General features: G+C 37.9%; 1 protein-coding gene and 1 long non-coding RNA gene across 3 annotated transcripts in view; both read left to right on the plus strand.

Annotated features, from left to right (window-relative positions):
* LOC311005308 overlaps positions 1-19,721 on the plus strand; it is a 457,476-nt gene that overhangs the window by 79,274 nt on the left and 358,481 nt on the right. The window lies entirely within an intron of this gene.
* The window catches only part of homer2 (homer scaffold protein 2), a 77,164-nt gene that overhangs the window by 50,954 nt on the left and 6,489 nt on the right, over positions 1-19,721 (plus strand). For both annotated transcript variants that reach the window (XM_083997221.1, XM_083997222.1), the window contains exons 6-8: positions 7,224-7,380; positions 8,974-9,084; positions 17,316-17,396. In XM_083997221.1, coding sequence (XP_083853347.1) covers positions 7,224-7,380; positions 8,974-9,084; positions 17,316-17,396 — 349 coding nt within the window. The remainder of the gene's footprint in view (positions 1-7,223; positions 7,381-8,973; positions 9,085-17,315; positions 17,397-19,721) is intronic.

Raw genomic sequence — 19,721 nt, forward strand, 5'->3', positions numbered from 1 at the left:
AACACAAAATAGCTCAAAGGAAAGAGGAGACTCTCTATTTAACTAGGGAAAAAAACATTTGTTTGTACCTTGTTCCATTCTTGATTTATCTTAAGCTGAATAGAGCCTGGTTGCACCAAAAAGACCACTTCTTTCTAGAAAGCTGAGAAAAATGCATTTTTGTGAAAGAGAGTCTCTCAAGAAAAACTGTGATTTATCCGTTTTAATTTTTGCTTCAAAAACATGTAAGACGTCTGAAAATTTAATTTCACATGTTTTTTCATTGTACAAAAAAAAAAAAACTAAAATACAACAACAAGTAGGAGTCCTACTCTGCAGAGTGATGCCTGCTCTCCTATGTCATTGGCACTCAAGCGTTGGATTTTGATTGACGTACATATACGTCAATGGCACTCAATGAGTTAAAGATGCATAAAACAAGTAGAAACAGTGACGAATAACTAACAACTCCTCCAACGAAAAATAAAAGTAATATCATGTGGTTTTTAAAAGTGAAGAAATTTCAAAATAAAAGCCCGACCGACTGACGCTCAGGAGTCTCTTTAATACGACGTGTGTGTCGGCCGCTGCTCTCTGCACGATGAAGTGACCTTTTCATATTTAATCAGTAACGTGTGACCGATCAGCTTCACTCAACATCACAGCATGACTCATTTTAAAGAGAGTGCATTAACCTGAATACGTTTTCTTTTTTAAACCAATCCTTTGCTTCACGGAGAAGATTTTAAAGGGATAGTTCAACATTTTGGTAAATACTGTAGTAGGCCCATTGCCATAATCCCTATAGTCATAGCAGTAGGTTCGTTACCTTTAATTGTCGGTGCAAGCTGTTTTTAGAACGGCGGAGCAGAGCTGCAAGCTGCTTTCTTGCTCTACCTCATCAAACTCATCATCAAATACACAATCCAACAACTCCACAACGCTCTGGTGGACAAGTTGTGAGCTGCACATTCACCACGTTATGAGATAATAACACAACGTTACCAGACAGAGTTGTTTTAGAGGGAAATTCATGCAAAACCACTGATGCGCGTTGCCTTCAGGGACAGTTTTTCATCATCAGTCACTGAATTTCCCTCTAAAACAACTCTGTCTGGTAACGTTCTGTTATTATCTCATAGCCTGGTGAATGTGCAGCTCACAACTTGTCCACCAGAGCGTTGTGGAGTTGTTGGATTGTGTATTTGATGAGTTTGATGGAGGGAAACCAAGAAATCCCATAATGAGCCTCCGTAGCGTAGCTCTGAGCAGCTCACGGCTCTGCTCCCCCGTTCTAAAAACAGCTTGCACCGACAATTAAAGGTAACGAACCTACTGCTATGACTATAGGGATTATGGCAATGGGCCAATTTGACAAAATGTTGAACTATCCCTTTCATATTTATTTATTTTTAACTCTGGTCCATGTTCAGCTCAACAAAGATTTCCTTCCTCTGAAATCCTCTCATAGGAATAAAAGAGCAGCTGCTGGTGATTTAAATGTAAATCTGCACCGTGAGCATCATTAATGTGACAACCAACCAATCAACCAATCAGAGTTCAAATCCCATCATATCCATATAATCTACATATCTGTCCCTTCACACAGGTTTTAATGGAGCGTACAAACAAACTGACATTAACATGCACATCGTTAATTTTTACTGAGTGAATCCAAACGGTGTGAAATCGACTCCTGATTGACTTTTATTCTCGTCTTCAAACGTTCTCGCACTGCACAGAAAACCGCCGGGTCGTCGTGAGTCATCGTGACGCTGCTCCATCGTTTTATACACTGCAAAAACTCAAAATCTTACCAAGAATATTTGTCTCATTTCAAGTCAAAAATGTCATTTCTAGTCGAAACTAATCTCATTATACCTAAAATAAGACTCATCACATAAAAAGAAGCTTGTTTTTTTTTTTTTACACTTTTTACTTCTTTCAAGCAGATTTTCACTTGAAATAAGTAGAAAAATCTGATAGTGGAGCAAGTTTTTCTTCCTTATTACAAGCACAAAAAACCTGCTTCCACTGGCAGATTTTTCTACTTATTTCAAGTGAAAATTTGCTCAAAACAAGTTCATTTTTAGGTGATGAGTCTCAGTTTAAGTGAAAAGAGATTAGTTTTGACTAGAAATTAGACATTTTGACAAGAAATAAGACAAATATTCTTGGAAAGATATTGAGTTTTTGCAGTGTAATCCAGTCGGTTGAGTGTTGAAATCTGTAATAATTGCATGAAACACCAGATGTGAGGACCAGATGGGATTAAAACGAGCCCGAGGGCGTCGGTGGGAGTCGACTCGGTAAATTTAGCCCCAAAAAAACCCATCAGTGACAGATTTGATCCAGATGGAATAAATAAAAAGGTCCTGAAGTGAAACAAAGACTAATTATTATCACACACACACAGGAAAATAAGAATTACATGAACATCTGTGTGTTCGTGTAAATAAAGTTATTAAAACCAGGACGATGTTATTTAGTCCAGTAATTTTAGGCCAAAAAAGGGGTCAACGTTAAACAAATTGCAACAGAAGCAAACTCAACTGATTTTGTATCCTCACCATGTCCTGAGTGAGGGAAAAAAAGCCCCGAAGAATCCCATTAGGGGAAAGTTTCGAAAAACACCCAAACATATCCCATTTATACGCATACCTGTATAAAAAAAAATGTTTTCACATGAATAGGGTACAATTTTTAACCTTTAGATATCTCCATGAAAATTACTGAGTTGATTACTTACATTAAGACAAACAAAAAATGTATTACAAGTTTTTTGAAATTATTTGTTAACATGAGCAAATTTGCATAAATTTGCATACATTTGCATAAATCACACCGTTTTGACGGCAGATGTATATATGAAGTTGCTGTGGTGGTACCGGCATGAAAATTGGAATGAGTTGACTCCATCGGTCAACCGACAAGTTGACCACTTTAAATTTCAAGATGACTGCAATTTTTCAAGACAGCCACATCCTAAGTAGAGCAGTGGAAAAAAATGTGAAAAAAATGTTTTATATGCGTATAAATGGGATATGTTTGGGTGTTTTTCCAAATAGTCTACTTGCCAACAATGACTACCCGGAAATGTTGAGTACCCCAAAGTTTTATGTTAGAAATATATAGTATGGGTCCCCAGTATTCAGAAACTGCCGGATGCTAAATTGTGTATATAGTGAACAATTAGCATAATTGACATAATTAGCCAACTTTAGCATAATTGCTATGGGCAATATTTCAACAACTGCTTGCCTGATCTGGGCAATATTAGTGTGGTTTTAGAGATTATTGATGATGCTGAATCCATTTCTGACATTTTCAAAATTCAAAATGGCTGTCTAAACCGGAAGTGACCAGATTTTGAAATTCATCAAAATCGGCCCACTGGCGGTTAAAATCTGGTCACTTCCGGTTTAGACAGCCATTTTGAATTTTGAAAATGTCAGAAATGGATTCAGCATCATCAATAACCCCTAAAACCACTCCAATATTGCCCAGATCAGCCAAGTCAATTTTGTTGAAATATTGCCCATAAAGGCAATTATGCTAATTTATGCTAATTATGTCAGTTATGCTAATTGCCCAATATATATATAATATATATCCGGCAGTTTCTGAATACTGGGGACCCATACTATCTATTTCTAACATAAAACTTTGGGGTACTCAACATTACCGGGTTCACAATGGGGCCCTATGGGCTGGCAAGTAGACTAAAACTTTCCCCTAATGGGATTCTTCGGGGCTTTTTTTTCCCTCACTCAGGACATGTTGAGGATACAAAATCAGTTGAGTTTGCTTCTGTTGCAATTTGTTTTACCTTTTCTCATAAAATGACTGGACTATATTTGGTCAGTTGGATCTTTTCCTCTTGTTCACAGCTCAACACAAACACACACAGTTGGAAGTGAAGTTTCCACTAACAACTCGACTAATGAGCGAATATATTTCCTCCTCTGGTTTGTTTCTCACTGACGACTTTTGGCTTCAGGATCAGAGGCTGAATCTGATTTAATTATCGTTTCCACTTCACACTCGGCTGCTCTGCAAAACAACATTAATAAGTTGTTGTAAAGCTTTTTCCCCCTCGAAGCTGAACGTCGTCAGCTGTGGACACGACCCTCGCTGCAGAAATGGTTTTCTACAATAACTCCTCCTCCTCCTTTTTATATAAATAACAATAACTGCAGCTGTTAAAGGGATAGTTCAACATTTTGGCAAATTGGCCCATTGCCATATAATCCCTATAGTCATAGCAGTAGGTTTGTTACCTTTAATTGTCGGTGCAAGCTGTTTTTAGAACGGCGGAGCAGAGCCGTGAGCTGCTCAGAGCTACGCTACGGAGGCTCATTATGGGATTTCTTGGTTTCCCTCATCAAACTCATCAAATACACAATCCAACAACTCCACAACGCTCTGGTGGACAAGTTGTGAGCTGCACATTCACCACGCTATGAGATAATAACACAACGTTACCAGACAGAGTTGTTTTAGAGGGAAATACAGAGACTGCTTGATGAAAAACTGTCCCTGAAGGCAACGTGCATCAGCGGTTTTGCATGAATTTCCCTCTAAAACAACTCTGTGTGGTAACGTTGTGTTATTATCTCATAGCGTGGTGAATGTGCAGCTCACAACTTGTCCACCAGAGCGTTGTGGAGTTGTTGGATTGTGTATTTGATGAGTTTGATGATGAGGGAAACCAAGAAATCCCATAATGAGCCTCCGTAGCGTAGCTCTGAGCAGCTCATGGCTCTGCTCCGCCGTTCTAAAAACAGCTTGCACCGACAATTAAAGGTAACGAACCTACTGCTATGACTATAGGGATTATGGCGATGGGCCAATTTGACAGAATGTTGAACTATCCCTTTAAGATGTTCTGGTCCAACTGAAAGCTCAGATAAATCCTGACGCTTGACGCTTTTTCCTTTTTTCCTGCTTCGTTCTAACACATCCGCTCTGAGGACTGCTGTGTCCCACCCACTGACAGCAGCCGTGATGAGGTGTTATTAGTGTTAGTCACTTCATCTGTCAGCGCTTCGAATGTTAAACCTGATCAGTGCACAGTCGAGCGTTACATTAGACCCATCAACGATCAAACGTCTGCAACTTCTAGTTATGGTTCTCTGCAGCTTCTCTGTCTCTGCTGGTCCTGCTGTGTGTCTTCACAACTCTGTCACAGCAGTGAAGTGAAGGATGGAGGATACAGGAAGCTTTTAATATTAGTTTTAGTCTTTAGTCTTTGTGTCAAACTGTCATTTTAGTTTTTATTAGTTTTACTCAAGTTCATGTCCTTTTTTTTTTGTCTAATCAAGTTTCAGTCGACTAAAACACTGAGCATTTTAGTTTTATTTCAGTCAGAATGACCCATGACTATTTTCGTCTGGTTTTAGTCGACAAAATGTATTGTAATTCTATTTAACCCAGTCAATATAGTATTATTACCTAGTATACACACCCTCCATCCTGCAGCCTCATGGGTTGCAGGAGCCTGGAATTCAAATGTGGTCGCCTGAAACGTCTAGTAATTGATAAAAAATAAAAATAAAAACTGATAAAAATATTATTGTCACCTAATTATTATTCTTTTTAAAATTACGATTAAAACACCACACGCACAATCTTAAACAATTGTATTCTATACTTTCACTTTCTCGAATATAAATCCAGTTCAAATAAAATGCAGCATATAAAAATATCTTGATTAACAGTTGCAATCACATGACTGCACGTGATCGCGGGGTCGCCAGAAAAATGGCATGTCAAAATGGGGTCACGAGCCAAAAAAGGTTGGGAATCACTGCTGTAGGAGGTTGTAGGAGGTTGTAGGAAGTAGCAGGAAGCTATACACTGCAAAAACTCAAAATCTTTTCAAGAATATTTGTCTTATTTCTTGTCAAAATGTCTCATTTCTAGTCAAAACTAAAAAACTAAACCTAAAAATTAACTTGTTTTTAGATCATTTTCACTTGTTTCAAACTAATTTTCATTTGAAATAAGTAGAAAAATCTGCCAGTGAAAGCAAGTTTTTTGTGTTTGTAATAAGAAAGAAAAACTTGCTCCACTATCAGATTTTTCTACTTATTTCAAGTGAAAATCTGCTTTAAAGAAGTAAAAAGTGTCTAAAAACAAGCTACTTTTTAATGTGATGAGATTTGTTTTGATTAGAAATGACATTTTGACTAGAAATAAGACAAATATTCTTGGTAAGATATTTGAGTTTTTGCAGTGCAGCAAGCTGTAGGAGGTTGTAGGAAGCTGTAGGAGGTTCTAAGAAGCTGCAGGAGGGTTCAGTGCATGTTTTGATAGAAAAAAGCAGACTTGAGCTCAGCCATGCATGAAGAAGGGACAGTGATGCATACTAAATATACATCAAAGTCTCTGCAGCCTCATTGATAAGACAGAACCAGAGTGTGTGTAGAACATCCATCAGCTCATCAGGTTCCCATTTCTTTCTTTCTTTCTTTCTTTCTTTCTTTCTTACTTAGTCTAAATACGAGTGGACAGCTTCAGGTACATCCAGGGCCGTTACTAGGAATTCTGGGCCCCCTGAAAGAATACTAAAGTGGGCCCCTGCCCCCCTGACTTTTCCACATTTTTTTCTTACACTGCAAAAACTCAAAATCTTTCAAAGAATATTTGTCCTTTTTCTTGTTAAAATGTCTCATTTCTAGTCAAAACTAATTTCTTTCCACTTAAAATAAGACTCACCACCTAAAATGTACTTGTTTTTTAGGTAATTTTCACTTGTTTCAAACACATTTTCACTTGAAATAAGTAGAAAAATCTGCCAGTGAAAGCAGGTTTTTTGTGTTTGCAATAAGGAAGAAAAACTTGCTCCACTATCAGATTTTTCTACTTATTTCAAGTGAAAATCTGCTTGAAAGAAGTAAAAAAGTGTCTAAAAACAAGCTACTTTTTATGTGATGAGTCTTATTTTAAGTAGAATGAGATTTGTTTTGACTAGAAATTAGACAAATATTCTTGGTCAGATGTTGAGTTTTTGCAGTGCATTTCTTTCTTTCTTTCTTACTTAGTGTAAATACGAGTGGACAGCTTCAGGTACATCACATCTAATTACTGAGGTAGAAGTCTGTAGCGCTGTCACGTCAGCGGCTTCGGCCTCTGGCAGTTCAACACCGGCCTGTCTACTCTACATCTGCCTGTGTTAATGACTCTCCTCTTCCTCCTGCATCTCTGTGTGTGTGTGTGTGTCTATCCCTCTGGTCTGACAGCAACACCAACGCCAAGAAGTGGGAAACGGAGCTGCAAACTCTCCGGGACAACAACGCCCGGCTGGTGGACGCGCTGCAGGAGTCGTCGGCCAACGTGGAGAGCTGGAAGAAACAGCTGAGCACCTGCAAGGAGGAGAGCGACGCGCTCAGGGAAAAGGTGAAGCAAGATGAACACGAAGAAATATGGAGCTGAAACACTCACACTGCAAAAACTCCAAGTCTTTCCAAGAATATTTGTCTTATTTCTTGTCAAAATGTCTCATTTCTAGTCAAAACTAATCTCTTTCCACTCAAAATAAGACTCATCACATAAAGATTAACTTGTTTTTAGATCATTTTCACTTGTTTCAAACAAATTTTCACTTGAAATAAGTAGAAAAATCTTCCAGTGACTTGGCGCAAGCGCAAGTTTTTAGTGCTTGTAATAAGGAAGAAAAACTTGCTCCACTATCAGATTATTTCAAGTGAAAATCTGCTTGAAAGAAGTAAAAAGTGTCTAAAAACAAGCTACTTTTTAATGTGATGAGTCTTGTTTTAAGTAGAATGAGATTTATTCTGACTAGAAATGACATTTTGACTAAAATTAAGACAAATATTCTTGGTAAGATATTTAGTTTTTGCAGTGTACCTTTAACATTAATTAATAAGTTTCAAAATTATTCAAAATAATGTATTTTCTTCATTAACAGGTTGATAAAAACCTGAAATTTAAGTCGACAACTTTAATGTCGAGGTGTTTTCAGGTGATTCAGTTAATAAACTGTGACCAAGGTAAAAGTTTCAACTTTGTTAATTTACTGGAAACAGTTAATCAGTATTGTTTCATATTTATTATGGTGATTAAGTCGTTTGTTAAACGTCTTCTATCACCGAAACTTTCAATTTATAATAAAAAATGTTAATAGTTTCTTATCACAATTAACTTGAGGAGTTAATGAGACTGTGTTTTCCTCCAGCTCGAGGTTTCCTGTAGATTAGACATCACCATTTCATCCTTTAAAATCTGATTGTAATATTCCTAAGCGTAGCTCTGCCTTTGCTCAATCATTTAAATCTGTCAAATCATGGAACAATCTTCCAACTAATCTGAAACTTTGTACAGACTTCAATGTTTTCTCCCAGGAAGTCAAACAATGGATCCTAAGAAATCAGTCATGTCAGCATTAATCATGAGCCTAAATTATTTTTAACCTTGGCAAAGTGTGAAGTATTTTAATAACTGTATGTTTCTTTCTGATATGAAATAGGACTATGTCCTGAGTGTTTGTGATGTGTGAGAGGGTGTATTATGTACATGTGTATGGATGTTTAGAACGCTGTGTAAATTGATAATTCTTACCTTTCTATTGTTTTTACTCACCTGCCCAGGGACTACGGATGGAAAGTAGGTAGTCAGATAAATCCGCTACAAGGCGTCGCTTCTCATCTCGAGACTAATGTTATTTTGTACATTGTCCCTAATACAAATAAACTCATTAAACTAAAAAAAAAACCTGATCCCTCAACAAATGATATGAAGCCTCAGGTTTGTTCAGTCTGAGCTGCAGCAGAGTCTCAGCTCCAAACACCAGAAATAGAATAATTCAGTTTCATAATCACTGTGGGCTGTTCCGTGTTCCTGCAGCATCTCTCATACCTGCAGGATTTCACCGACACAGGAACAAGCAGCATCGTGATTAACCAGCAGTTGTTTTCCAAAAGTGTCAATCAGCAGCTCATCTTCTTGTTCTTGTTCTTCTTGTCTCTTCAGATTGCAGAACTAGAAGCTCAGTGTAATGAAGCGAATCAGGAGAAGCAGAAAAACGCTCAGCTGAGTGTCCGTGTGCAGGAGCTGGAGGCGGAGCTTCAGGAGAAGGAGCAGGTGAGACCTCGACAGCAGCAGCGTCGTCACATCTAATCTGTCCTTCAGAGGCCAGAGAGACCAGAACAGAGTCCTGAGTCCTGCACTGCAAAAACTCAACATCTTACCAAGAATATTTATCTTATTTCTAGTTAAAACAAATCAATTTATACTTAAAATAAGACTCATCACATTAAAAGTTGCTTGTTTTTAGGCACGTTTTACTTCTTTCAAGCAGATTTCCACTTGAGACTTAAGAAAAACTGTCGTTGAGCTGATTAATTGACTAATTGCTGCAGCTCTAATGTGTATTTATATTATATTATATTATTGGAGCATTAGTTTGTGCGTCACTTCAGTGTTGCAGCTGATGAAGGTGCTTCATATAAACCTGTATAAGTTTATCTAGGTGGATACACTGCAAAAACTCAAATATCTTACCAAGAATATTTGTCAATTTCTAGTTAAAATGTAATTTCTAGTCAAAACTAATCTCATTCTACTTAAAATAAAACTCATCACATAAAAAGTAGCTTGTTTTTAGACACTTTTTACTTCTTTCAAGCAGATTTTCACTTGAAATAAGTAAAAAAAATCTGATAGTGGAGCAAGTTTTTCTTTTTCCTTATTACAAACACAAAAAACTTGCTTTCACTATCAGATTTTTCTACTTATTTCAAGTGAAAATTTGTTTGAAACAAGTGAAAATGATCTAAAAACAAGTTAATTTTTAGGTGATGAGTCTTATTTTAAGTGGAAAGAGATTAGTTTTGACTAGAAATGAGACATTTTGACAAGAAATAAGACAAATATTCTTGGAAAGATTTTGACTTTTTGCAGTGTGAGCTCTTCACCTGAGTTTACAACGTGATCTCTCTCTGCTCGTTGGCTCCACTCCGACTCTGTTCCCTCAGGAGCCAATCAGCTGCAGCCTGAGACTCTCTGTGTCCTCAGGTTGCTCCTACATGTGTGTTTACCTGTGTAAACATATAGACATGATGATACACAACAGCAGCAGCAGCAGGGAGAATGAGTCCTGAAGGCGTCTCCAGTCTGTGATGCTGAGCTGCTGCATCGAGGACTAGAGCAGCTCATATTAAAGGGACAGTTCAACATTTAGTCAGGTCCTCCTCTCACCATAACCCCTATAGTCATAGCAGTAGGTTCATCATCACCTTTAATTATCGGTGCATTTTGTTTTGAGATGGGCGGGGCAGAGACGTGAGCTGCTCAATGAACACAATGGAGGTGAACGGTCCAGGTCCCCTGTCCCTCATCAAACTCATCAAATACACAATCCAGCAACTCCACAACGCTCTGGTGGACAAGTTGTGATCTGCACATTCACCACGCTATGAGATAATAACACAACGTTACCACACAGAGTTGTTGTAGAGGGAAATGCAGCCGGAACTACATTCCAGACACGGCTGCTGCTGAGCGGAGGGATTTCACAAGAGAAAGTAGTTCAGAGTATTTACTTCATGTGTCGTAATGTTGCATAATGTTACATGATTATCTCATAGCGTGGTGAATGTGCAGCTCACAACTTGTCCACCAGAGTGTTGTGGAGTTGTTGGATTGTGTATTTGATGAGTTTGATGAGGGACAGGGGACCTGGACCGTTCACCTCCATTGTGTTCACTGAGCAGCTCACGTCTCTGCTCCGCCCATCTCAAAACAACATGCACCGATAATTAAACAGTGCAAAAACTCAAAATTTTTACCAAGAATATTTGTCTTATTTCTAGTCAAAACAAATCTCATTCTACTAAAAAATAAGACTCATCACATAAAAAGTAGCTTGTTTTTAGACACTTTTTACTTTTTTCAAGCAGATTTTCACTTGAAATAAGGAGAAAAATCTGATAGTGGAGCAAGTTTTTCTTTCTTATTACAAGCACAAAAAAACTTGCTCCAGATTTTTATACTTATTTGAAGTGAAAATTAGTTTGAAACAAGTGAAATGATCTAAAAACAAGGTGACAAGTCTTATTTTAAGTGGAAAGAGTTTAGTTTTGACTAGAAATGAGACATTTTGACAAGAAATAAGACAAATATTCTTGGAAAGATTTTGAGTTTTTACAGTGAAGGTAATGAACCTACTGCCATGACTATAGGGGTTATGGTGAGAGGAGGATCTGACTAAACGTTGAAATATCCCTTTAATGAGCACCGATATTAGACGGGATCACTTTTCTAAACACCGACTCCAACATCTGATTAGAAATATACTTCAACTCTTCTACGTCGATGTTCTGTCTGAGTGCGGCCGTGTTTCTACTCTGTGGTTTTTATCTCACCTAACTCAGCTGCTGATTTATTTATTTATTTTTTCCACTAATTTACTGGATTTTTGTTTCTGTTTTTGTGAAAATAATCCGACAAAAGACAAAGTCAGTGGATGAGATGACATGGCTGTGTGAGTTTGGCCCAGATATGACGAGCAGCGGCTCTGCATCGCGTCACCACATCACTCATCCATGAGTCAAAGCAGCTGAGCTTCATCTCCACCGTCCTCTGACCGTCACTCGTCGCTGTTAAACGTTGTTTCTCTGCAGACTAATGATTAAGACGGATTATACTCTGCTTCAGATCTCACTGCACTGCAAAAACTCAAAATCTTTCGTCTTATTTCTAGAATATTTGTCTTATTTCTTGTCAAAATGTCTCAATTTTAGTCAAAACTAATCTCTTTCCACTTAAAATAAGACTCATCACCTAAAAATGAACTTGTTTTTAGATAATTTTCACTTGTTTCAAACTAATTTTCAATTGAAATAAGTAGAAAAATCTGCCAGTGAAAGGAAGTTTTTTGTGCTTGTAATAAGAAAAAAAAACTTGCTCCGCTGTCAGATTTTTTCCTACTTATTTCAAGTGAAAATCTGCTTGAAAAAAGTAAAAAAAAAGTGTCTAAAAACAAGCTACTTTTTATGTGATGAGTCTTATTTTAAGTAGAATGAGATTTGTTTTGACTAGAAATGAGACATTTTGACTAGAAATAAGACAAATATTCTTGGTAAGATATTTGAGTTTTTGCAGTGTGAAGGAGAGTGTCTTATTATTTAGTTTATTCTTTACTTTAAGTCTGGAGTGTTTTAGGTTTCAATCCTTAACACTGCAACACATCTTTATAATCTTCATAATGGTGAAAACTAATATTTTTATGAATTAGTTCAAAATCTATCACATATTTACCAGTGTGAAACCCATCAGAGGTTCGTCTCAGTCAGGATCAATAAATCAGACTAAAAATGTCTTTATTTCTTTTTTATTTATTGTATTTATTTAAGGACAACGTGTGCTCACATTGATCATTTGTCCATAATAAAACATAAAGCACAACCGTACAATACAACAATGCGTACAAAACATCCAATACAATACACTACACACCCAACATTAAACCACAATCACAATAGCATAACATACAATACAACATATAAGTACTGCTTAGTATAAGGCAAGTGTAATGCACAAAAATTGAGAATATTATGAAATATAAAGTGCGCAGCATGTCAGCAAAGACCTGGATACCAGCGATGGTAAATTGTGGTGCGAAGGAGTTATGTACACTAGTAATTAAAAATTCATACAGAAATGTTACACTGCAAAAACTCAATCAAATCTTTCCAAGAATATTTGTCTTATTTCTTGTCCAATTGTCTCAATTTTAGTCAAAACAAATCTCTTCCCACTCAAAATAAGACTTGTCACCTAAAAATTAACTTGTTTTTAGATAATTTTCACTTGTTTCAAACTAATTTTCACTTGAAATAAGCAGAGGTGGGTAGAGTAGCCAAAAATTGTACTCAAGTAAGAGTATAGTTACTTTAGAATAATGTTACTCAAGTAAAAGTAAAAAGTAGCCATTCAAACATTTACTTGAGTAAGAGTAGAAAGTACTTGGTGAAAAAGCTACTCAAGTACTGAGTAACTGCTGAGCAACCTCTGATTTGTTTGTTTAATGATCAGCACGTAAATGTAGGCCTAATCAAATACACAGAAATATAATAGCAATGAAAAAATTCAGATATTGCCAAAGAACAACATTTAACAACTAAGACAATAGTCTAAATGACATTTTTTACAAAGTAACATAAATTAAGACAAAATTCAGCCACAATAATTTACATAGGCCTATCTATGAACTGTCCATAAGCTCTTTGTGTGGGTGTGGTGTCTGATGTGTGTCTATCTGTGACTGTGTGTGTGTGTGTGTGTGTGTGTGTTTGGGGGGGGGGGGGGGGGGGGGGGGGGGGGGGGGGGGGTCCTATGATTGGTTTCTAGTGAAACCAAAGTCACAAACTGGAGGGGTGGTCATGTGACTAGGAGTCACATGTCTCCAGGTGTGTATGGGGTTTAAACTTCCTAGGGAGGAAGAAGAATAAGACGACCTGGATGACTGAGAACCTTCACGGACATTATCTACGACATACCAGGGCTGACGTCATCCTAATCATTTACTAGCCGCAGTTTCTCAAATTTGAGGCGGACTGGCCGCCCTGTTTACCGCGGAGATTTTGTGTGCGGTCATGTGACTGCCTGGCTCTGTCTGATTGGTTAAACGGAAGCAAACGTGGCGTGGAGTGGCTACATCTGATTGGTGAAACGCAGTGACAGAGGCTCGGAAGTATCTCCATTAAAACATAAACAAACAGATCGCACATTGGATCAATAAGAAAAAGTAGCGAGTAGCGACCGGAATGAAGCTCAATGTAACGGAGTAAAAGTACCGCTTCTTGTGAAGAAATATACTCAAGTAAAAGTAACAAGTATTCTGCATTGAAACTACTCTTAGAAGTACAATTTATCCAAAAAGTTACTCGAGTAAATGTAGCGCGTTACTACCCACCTCTGGAAATAAGTAGAAAAATCTGACAGTGAAAACAAGTTTTTTGTGCTTGTAATAAGGAAGAAAAACTTGCTTCACTATCAGATTTTTCTACTTATTTTAAGTGAAAATCTGCTTGAAAGAAGTAAAAAAGTGTCTAAAACAAGCTGCTTTTTAATGTGATGAGTCTTATTTTAAGTAGAATGAGATTTGTTTTGACTAGAAATAAGACAAATATTCTTGGTAAGATTTTGAGTTTTTGCAGTGTACAAGGACAATTCTATGCATTGATAATACAAATACAAGAAGTAAAATAGATCTTAAAATGAGTTTACCATCGTATCATGTTATGTAAATTACTATAAATCGACACCTGAACTGTTCATGTCAGATGAGACTTTATAGATCAGAGTCATTGACCTGAGACGGATTAAAGTTCAGGAGCAACAAGGAAACGTTTGATAATCTGATTAATAAAACCTCAGATGCATTGATGGTTAATCTTTCAGTTTGACTCTAACAGCTGTAAAATAATAATATTCATCATTATTATGATCCAGACTCTCTGATGTAAAGGATTTTCTGGTTCACCACCTCCGCCCGGCAGCCTGAGTATTAATAGCAGATGTTAATCGTTTTTTTTTTTATTTCGATATCAGAGCGTCTGACACAACAACAGGAAGGAAGTGGAGCTGCTTTTATTTTCTCTTAAAAGGCCTTCGGGCGCCGCAGCATTTTCCTCCGTCCGGTAGAATCGTCCGTGACGCTCAGAGCTGCGACCGAGATGTGTGATCAGAGCAGTGGAGATACAGCAGACTCTCACACACACACACACACACACACACACACACACACACACACACACACACACACACACACACACACACACACACACACACACACACACACTCTTTGCTCCTCCAATTAAAAGCAGCCTCTGAATTATTAAGCGTTGACCCGGCGTCGGCCTCCTGCAAACCAACAGAACAAAAAGCTGCTGCAGGTTCAGACCCAGAGCTGCAGGAAGCAACATGAGACCTGCACAGAGGAGCAGAGAGAAGATAATAATAATGATGATAATAATAATAATAATAAGGAGGAGGGGGCAGAAAACCAGAGTCCAGACTGTTCCTTCATGCTGTTTCATCCTGGTTTAGAGTCGTGGGGCCGTGTTGGGAAAGTTCACCTTCTACATGAACTAGTTCAAAGTTCAGTTCACACATTTTGAATTATGAACTAAACTAGTTCATTTTAAATTTTGTGAACTAAGTTCATGTTTCCAAAACTGAACTATAGTTATTTTTTTATGTTGCTACAAACTATTATTTTTCAAAATTATTGCCCCAGCCCATATCGAACCACAGACAGAAATTATTTTAGCAGTTTTAAGTTTTCTTGTCTGTAACAACATCTCTGTCCCGTCTGTCCGTCCTGGGTGATGATCCCTCCTCTGTTGCTCACCCTGAGGTTTCTCCTGGTTTTCCCTGTTAAAAGGGTTTTCTATGGAGTTTTTCCTCAGTGGATGTGAGGGTCTAAGGACAGAGGATGTTGTTGTAATGGGATGTGAAGCCCTTTGAGACAAACTGCTTGTAAAAACGGGCTATACAGATAAAATCGCCTTGCCTTTCCTTTTAACCAGCATTAGTTATAGTTACTACTTTACTTTCCCCAAAAAGTAACTGAGTTACAACGTGATGAAAGTAATTAATTACCAGGAAAAGTAACTATTGCGTTACTATTTTATAAAATTCTCAAAATCTGTCAAATGACTTGGACTTCCCTCTCTGACCCGTTTATCTTTTACTAACCAGCTGGGTCAGTATTCCTCCACACAGACAGACGGCTCCGCCACGCGCTGCATCACTCTGATCCAATCAGCTGATAGCTGTCGCCTGATTGGCTGGTTTCTCCACTACATATTAACGCCTGTTTACGGTGTTTTAGCTGTTTTTTACCCTGAAGGCTCTATGGAAATCTGCCACACTCCTGAACGAAGTCGGAGCACCGTTCACAAACGCCAGAATGAACGTGTTCACAATAACGTTCATCAAGAGGAAACACAGAACGTTCAGTTCACGTTCAACCAAAATATGAACGAGTTCATGAACGATGGTTCATTGAACGCGTTCAGGCTCAACACTGGAGAAGCTGTTTCTACCGTTTCTTTATTCACTCTCCACACACACGAACAGTGTCAGGATGCTTGACTGTTGGCATGACAACAGGACTGATGGGAACTAGAGAATGCATTTCCTGAAGGAAATACGAGTGAATGCTGAAAACATAAATTGTTGAAACAATGCTGAATTAAGTGAAGAAATTGTTGAATCAATCTTGAAAAGATGAAACGATATCTTTAGAGTAAAACTAAAACCTGTAAGAAGAAGGCTGCGTGAAATGGTTGGAAATTAGGCCTACTTAAATTGTTGAAGATTAACGTGAAGAAATTGAAAAGCTGAAGTCTACTCATATATATTTAAAACTGACAGCTTCTAATATGGATGAAACAATACCGGACGAGTAAAAGTAGAACATGTAAGAAGCCGAAGCAATAGCATAAGAATAGATTAAAAAGTAAAATATATAAGAAGGAGGCTGCATGAAATGGTTGGAAATGACTTGAATTATTGAAGATTAGTATGAAGAAATTGAAAATCTGAAGTCTACGCAAATGTATTAAAAAATGACAGCTTGGAAACATTACTAATATACAGATGAAACAATATCTGAAGAGAAGATGTGAGCAGGAGGCTGAATGACATGATGACATGGTGGAAGAATACATGAACTGTTTTAGATAAGTGTAAAAAAAAATGTGTTAAAGGTCTAAAAGCAGTAGAAATGTTGAAAAGGAAAAAGAAAAAGAAAAAAAGGATTATTATTAGTTTGCACAAAATACAAACACATACACAGGGAAATTATATGTACGTGCACACATCCATACGTATAAACATATAATATGTAATACACAATAAGTTAACATTATTAAAAAGGAAAAGGTTGTAATCTGGTCGTTATCTTAATCTTTCCTCCTTTTTCAACCATTGTGATACAAAAAATAATAAAATCCATGAGGCAACAAACATTAATATTTGTGGCTGTTTATTCATATTCTGTTCACATCGTTTAACAGTAACGTGTGAACGCTGTCGATGTCAGTTTGTCGTTTTGTTCAGGAGGAGTTCTTCTCATGTAATTCTCTGCAAACTGGTGTAATATTACTTCAGCGTGTGTGTGTGTGTGTGTGTGTGTGTGTGTGTGTGTGTGTGTGTGTGTGTGTGTGTGTGTGTGTGTGTGTGTGTGTGTGTGTGTGTGTGTGTGTGTGTGTGTGTGTGTGTGTAAAGTCTGGCTTCTTAAGGAAACATGAGAGAATTGTTGTGAACTCTTTTCTTTTTCTTTGTCTCTTCCCGTTTCCCAGGAGCTGGAGAACCTGAGGAAGCAGGCGGAGATCATCCCTCAGCTCATGGCCGAGTGTGAGAGCATCACCGCAAAGCTGCAGGTACCAAAACACAACGCTAACACACAACGTTAACACACATTAAATGCACATAAAAGGCAGCGCAGCCGTGTGTGTGTGAGTGTGTGTGTGTGTGCACTGCAAAAACTCAAGTCTTATTTCTTGTCAAAATGTCTCATTTCTAGTCAAAACTAACCTCTTTCCACTTAAAATAAGACTCATCACCTAAAAATTAACTTGTTTTTAGATCATTTTCACTTGTTTCAAACTAATTTTCACTTGAAATAAGTAGAAAAATCTGCCAGTGAAAGCAAGTTTTTTGTGCTTGTAATAAGAAAGAAAAACTTGCTCCACTATCAGATTTTTCTACTTATTTCAAGTGAAAATCTGCTTGAAAGAAGTAAAAAGTGTCTAAAAACAAGCTACTTTATATGTGATGAGTCTTATTTTAAGTAGAATGAGATTTGTTTTGACTAGAAATAAGACAAATGTTCTTGGTAAGATTTTGAGTTTTTGCAGTGTAGTGTGTGCTACATGAGGACACAGCGGCTGTGACGGAGGTTTTCATCATCATCATCATCATCATCATCATCATCATCATCATCATCACAGTGAGCCTGAGGCCGGTGGTGGTGACACAACACTCGCATCACGTGTCGCACTAACGCACAACGTGGTGAATAAAAGTTGGATTATCACCTCCTTTTTTAAAAACATCTTTTTTTTTAAATAACTTTAAAGGGATAGTTCACCCAAATTTCAAATTTCCCTCATTATCTCCTCCCCCTCATGTGGACTAAGGGCTGGGAGAAGTTTCAGAGTCCTCCGTGGCTTCTCTGAGTTACAGGGGGTCTCGGCGTAGCAGTGCATGTCCATATGACGGTTGAGAACGGAGCTCACTTTTCTTCGTCCAAAATGACACACCAAAAAACATCCAAATACCTCCATGCTGCTCGTCTGTAATGTCCCTCTTGTATTGAAGCCCCGACATGAGAAATTGTTCAGAAAAAAATTAAATAAGTCTATATTTTAAGCTTGTTTGTAGAGGAAGCTCCCAGCACTGCTCTTCCTGGTCCGTCCAAATCTCGCGAGATTTGCATTGACACTGACTGGTGCAAATCTCACGAGACATCTATCCATGGTGTAACTCCAGTTTGCCTGCATCAATTTTAGTCGCGTTTTCCGCTCCAACCAACACTGGGTGACCATCAGGACAACGATTTAGGGGTCAAAAATGTATTTTATTTTATTGGTTTATTTGGGTGGGACAATGCACATTAATGAACATATAAAAATATGTAAATGTGCCAGATTGTAGCAGCTAGTGCTAGTTTCCATCCAGAGTCCCAAAACATAAAAACAGAACAGTGTCAGAACAACAACAAAAAACGTAATGCAGACAACAACACACAACTTTAACAAAATAAAACATTGACATTTTGACAGCACTTCCATTGGTAGTGGGACCAAAAGAGTTTCTGAGAGATAAAGTGCAAAAGTGCAAAGGTGCCGGGCCAAAGTGACAAGTGCAGCAGTGCAGCAGTGCATCATGGGTACCAAGTTGTGTTGCACGGTGCCCTAAAGTGCACATCGGTTTAGAGTGCCAGATTGTGTTGCACGATGCCCATACACACAGTTGCACAAGCAGGAGTGTGTAGATATTGCAAGAGATGTGATACATAATTGTGTATATGTAAATACTACTAGAACCAAAAAAGACGTACACTGAAATAACATTATGTACGACTGTTTATGGGATGGATGAGATGGATGAGGATGCGACAATGCAAAGACCAGGACAGGGTTTCTTGATGGAGTTGTGCTAGAATGGATTAGGAACACAACGAAACCAAAATATAGTACAGTGTGATAAAGTGCTACAGTGCTCAATAAAAAACTGTCAGGGATGGATGGATGAAATGGGGGTGCAGTAATGCAAGAACCAAAATGACCGGAATTCTCCTTTAACTCCTTCACATGCTCAATAAAGGGAAACTACAAGAGTCCTTTAGTGTATGTCTTGTTGTTTCTAGCTGAAGGACGACAGTTGTTATTATTTCCAATTAGGGTTGCAAAATTCCGGGAATTTTCAAAGTTGGAAACTTTCCATGGGAATTAATGGGAATATATGGGAGAAAAGCAAATCTCCCTGCACAGCCACAGTTCCTCAGGTGCAGGTGGGTAGCAGGAGTGCGTAAAATCAATAGAAAAAGACGGCCACCGCACACTGATAAGACTCTGCTGATATACTTTATTAATGAACAACGCGTTTCGCTTTCAGCGTCGTCAGGTTCGCCTCTGGCGTTGCTGGGTGTGTTCATATACCTTCGGTCACATGACCCAAACCATCAACAGATGGCAAAAAAG

Source organism: Trachurus trachurus, assembly GCF_905171665.1.
Source record: "Trachurus trachurus genome assembly, chromosome: 3".
NCBI lineage: Eukaryota > Metazoa > Chordata > Actinopteri > Carangiformes > Carangidae > Trachurus > Trachurus trachurus.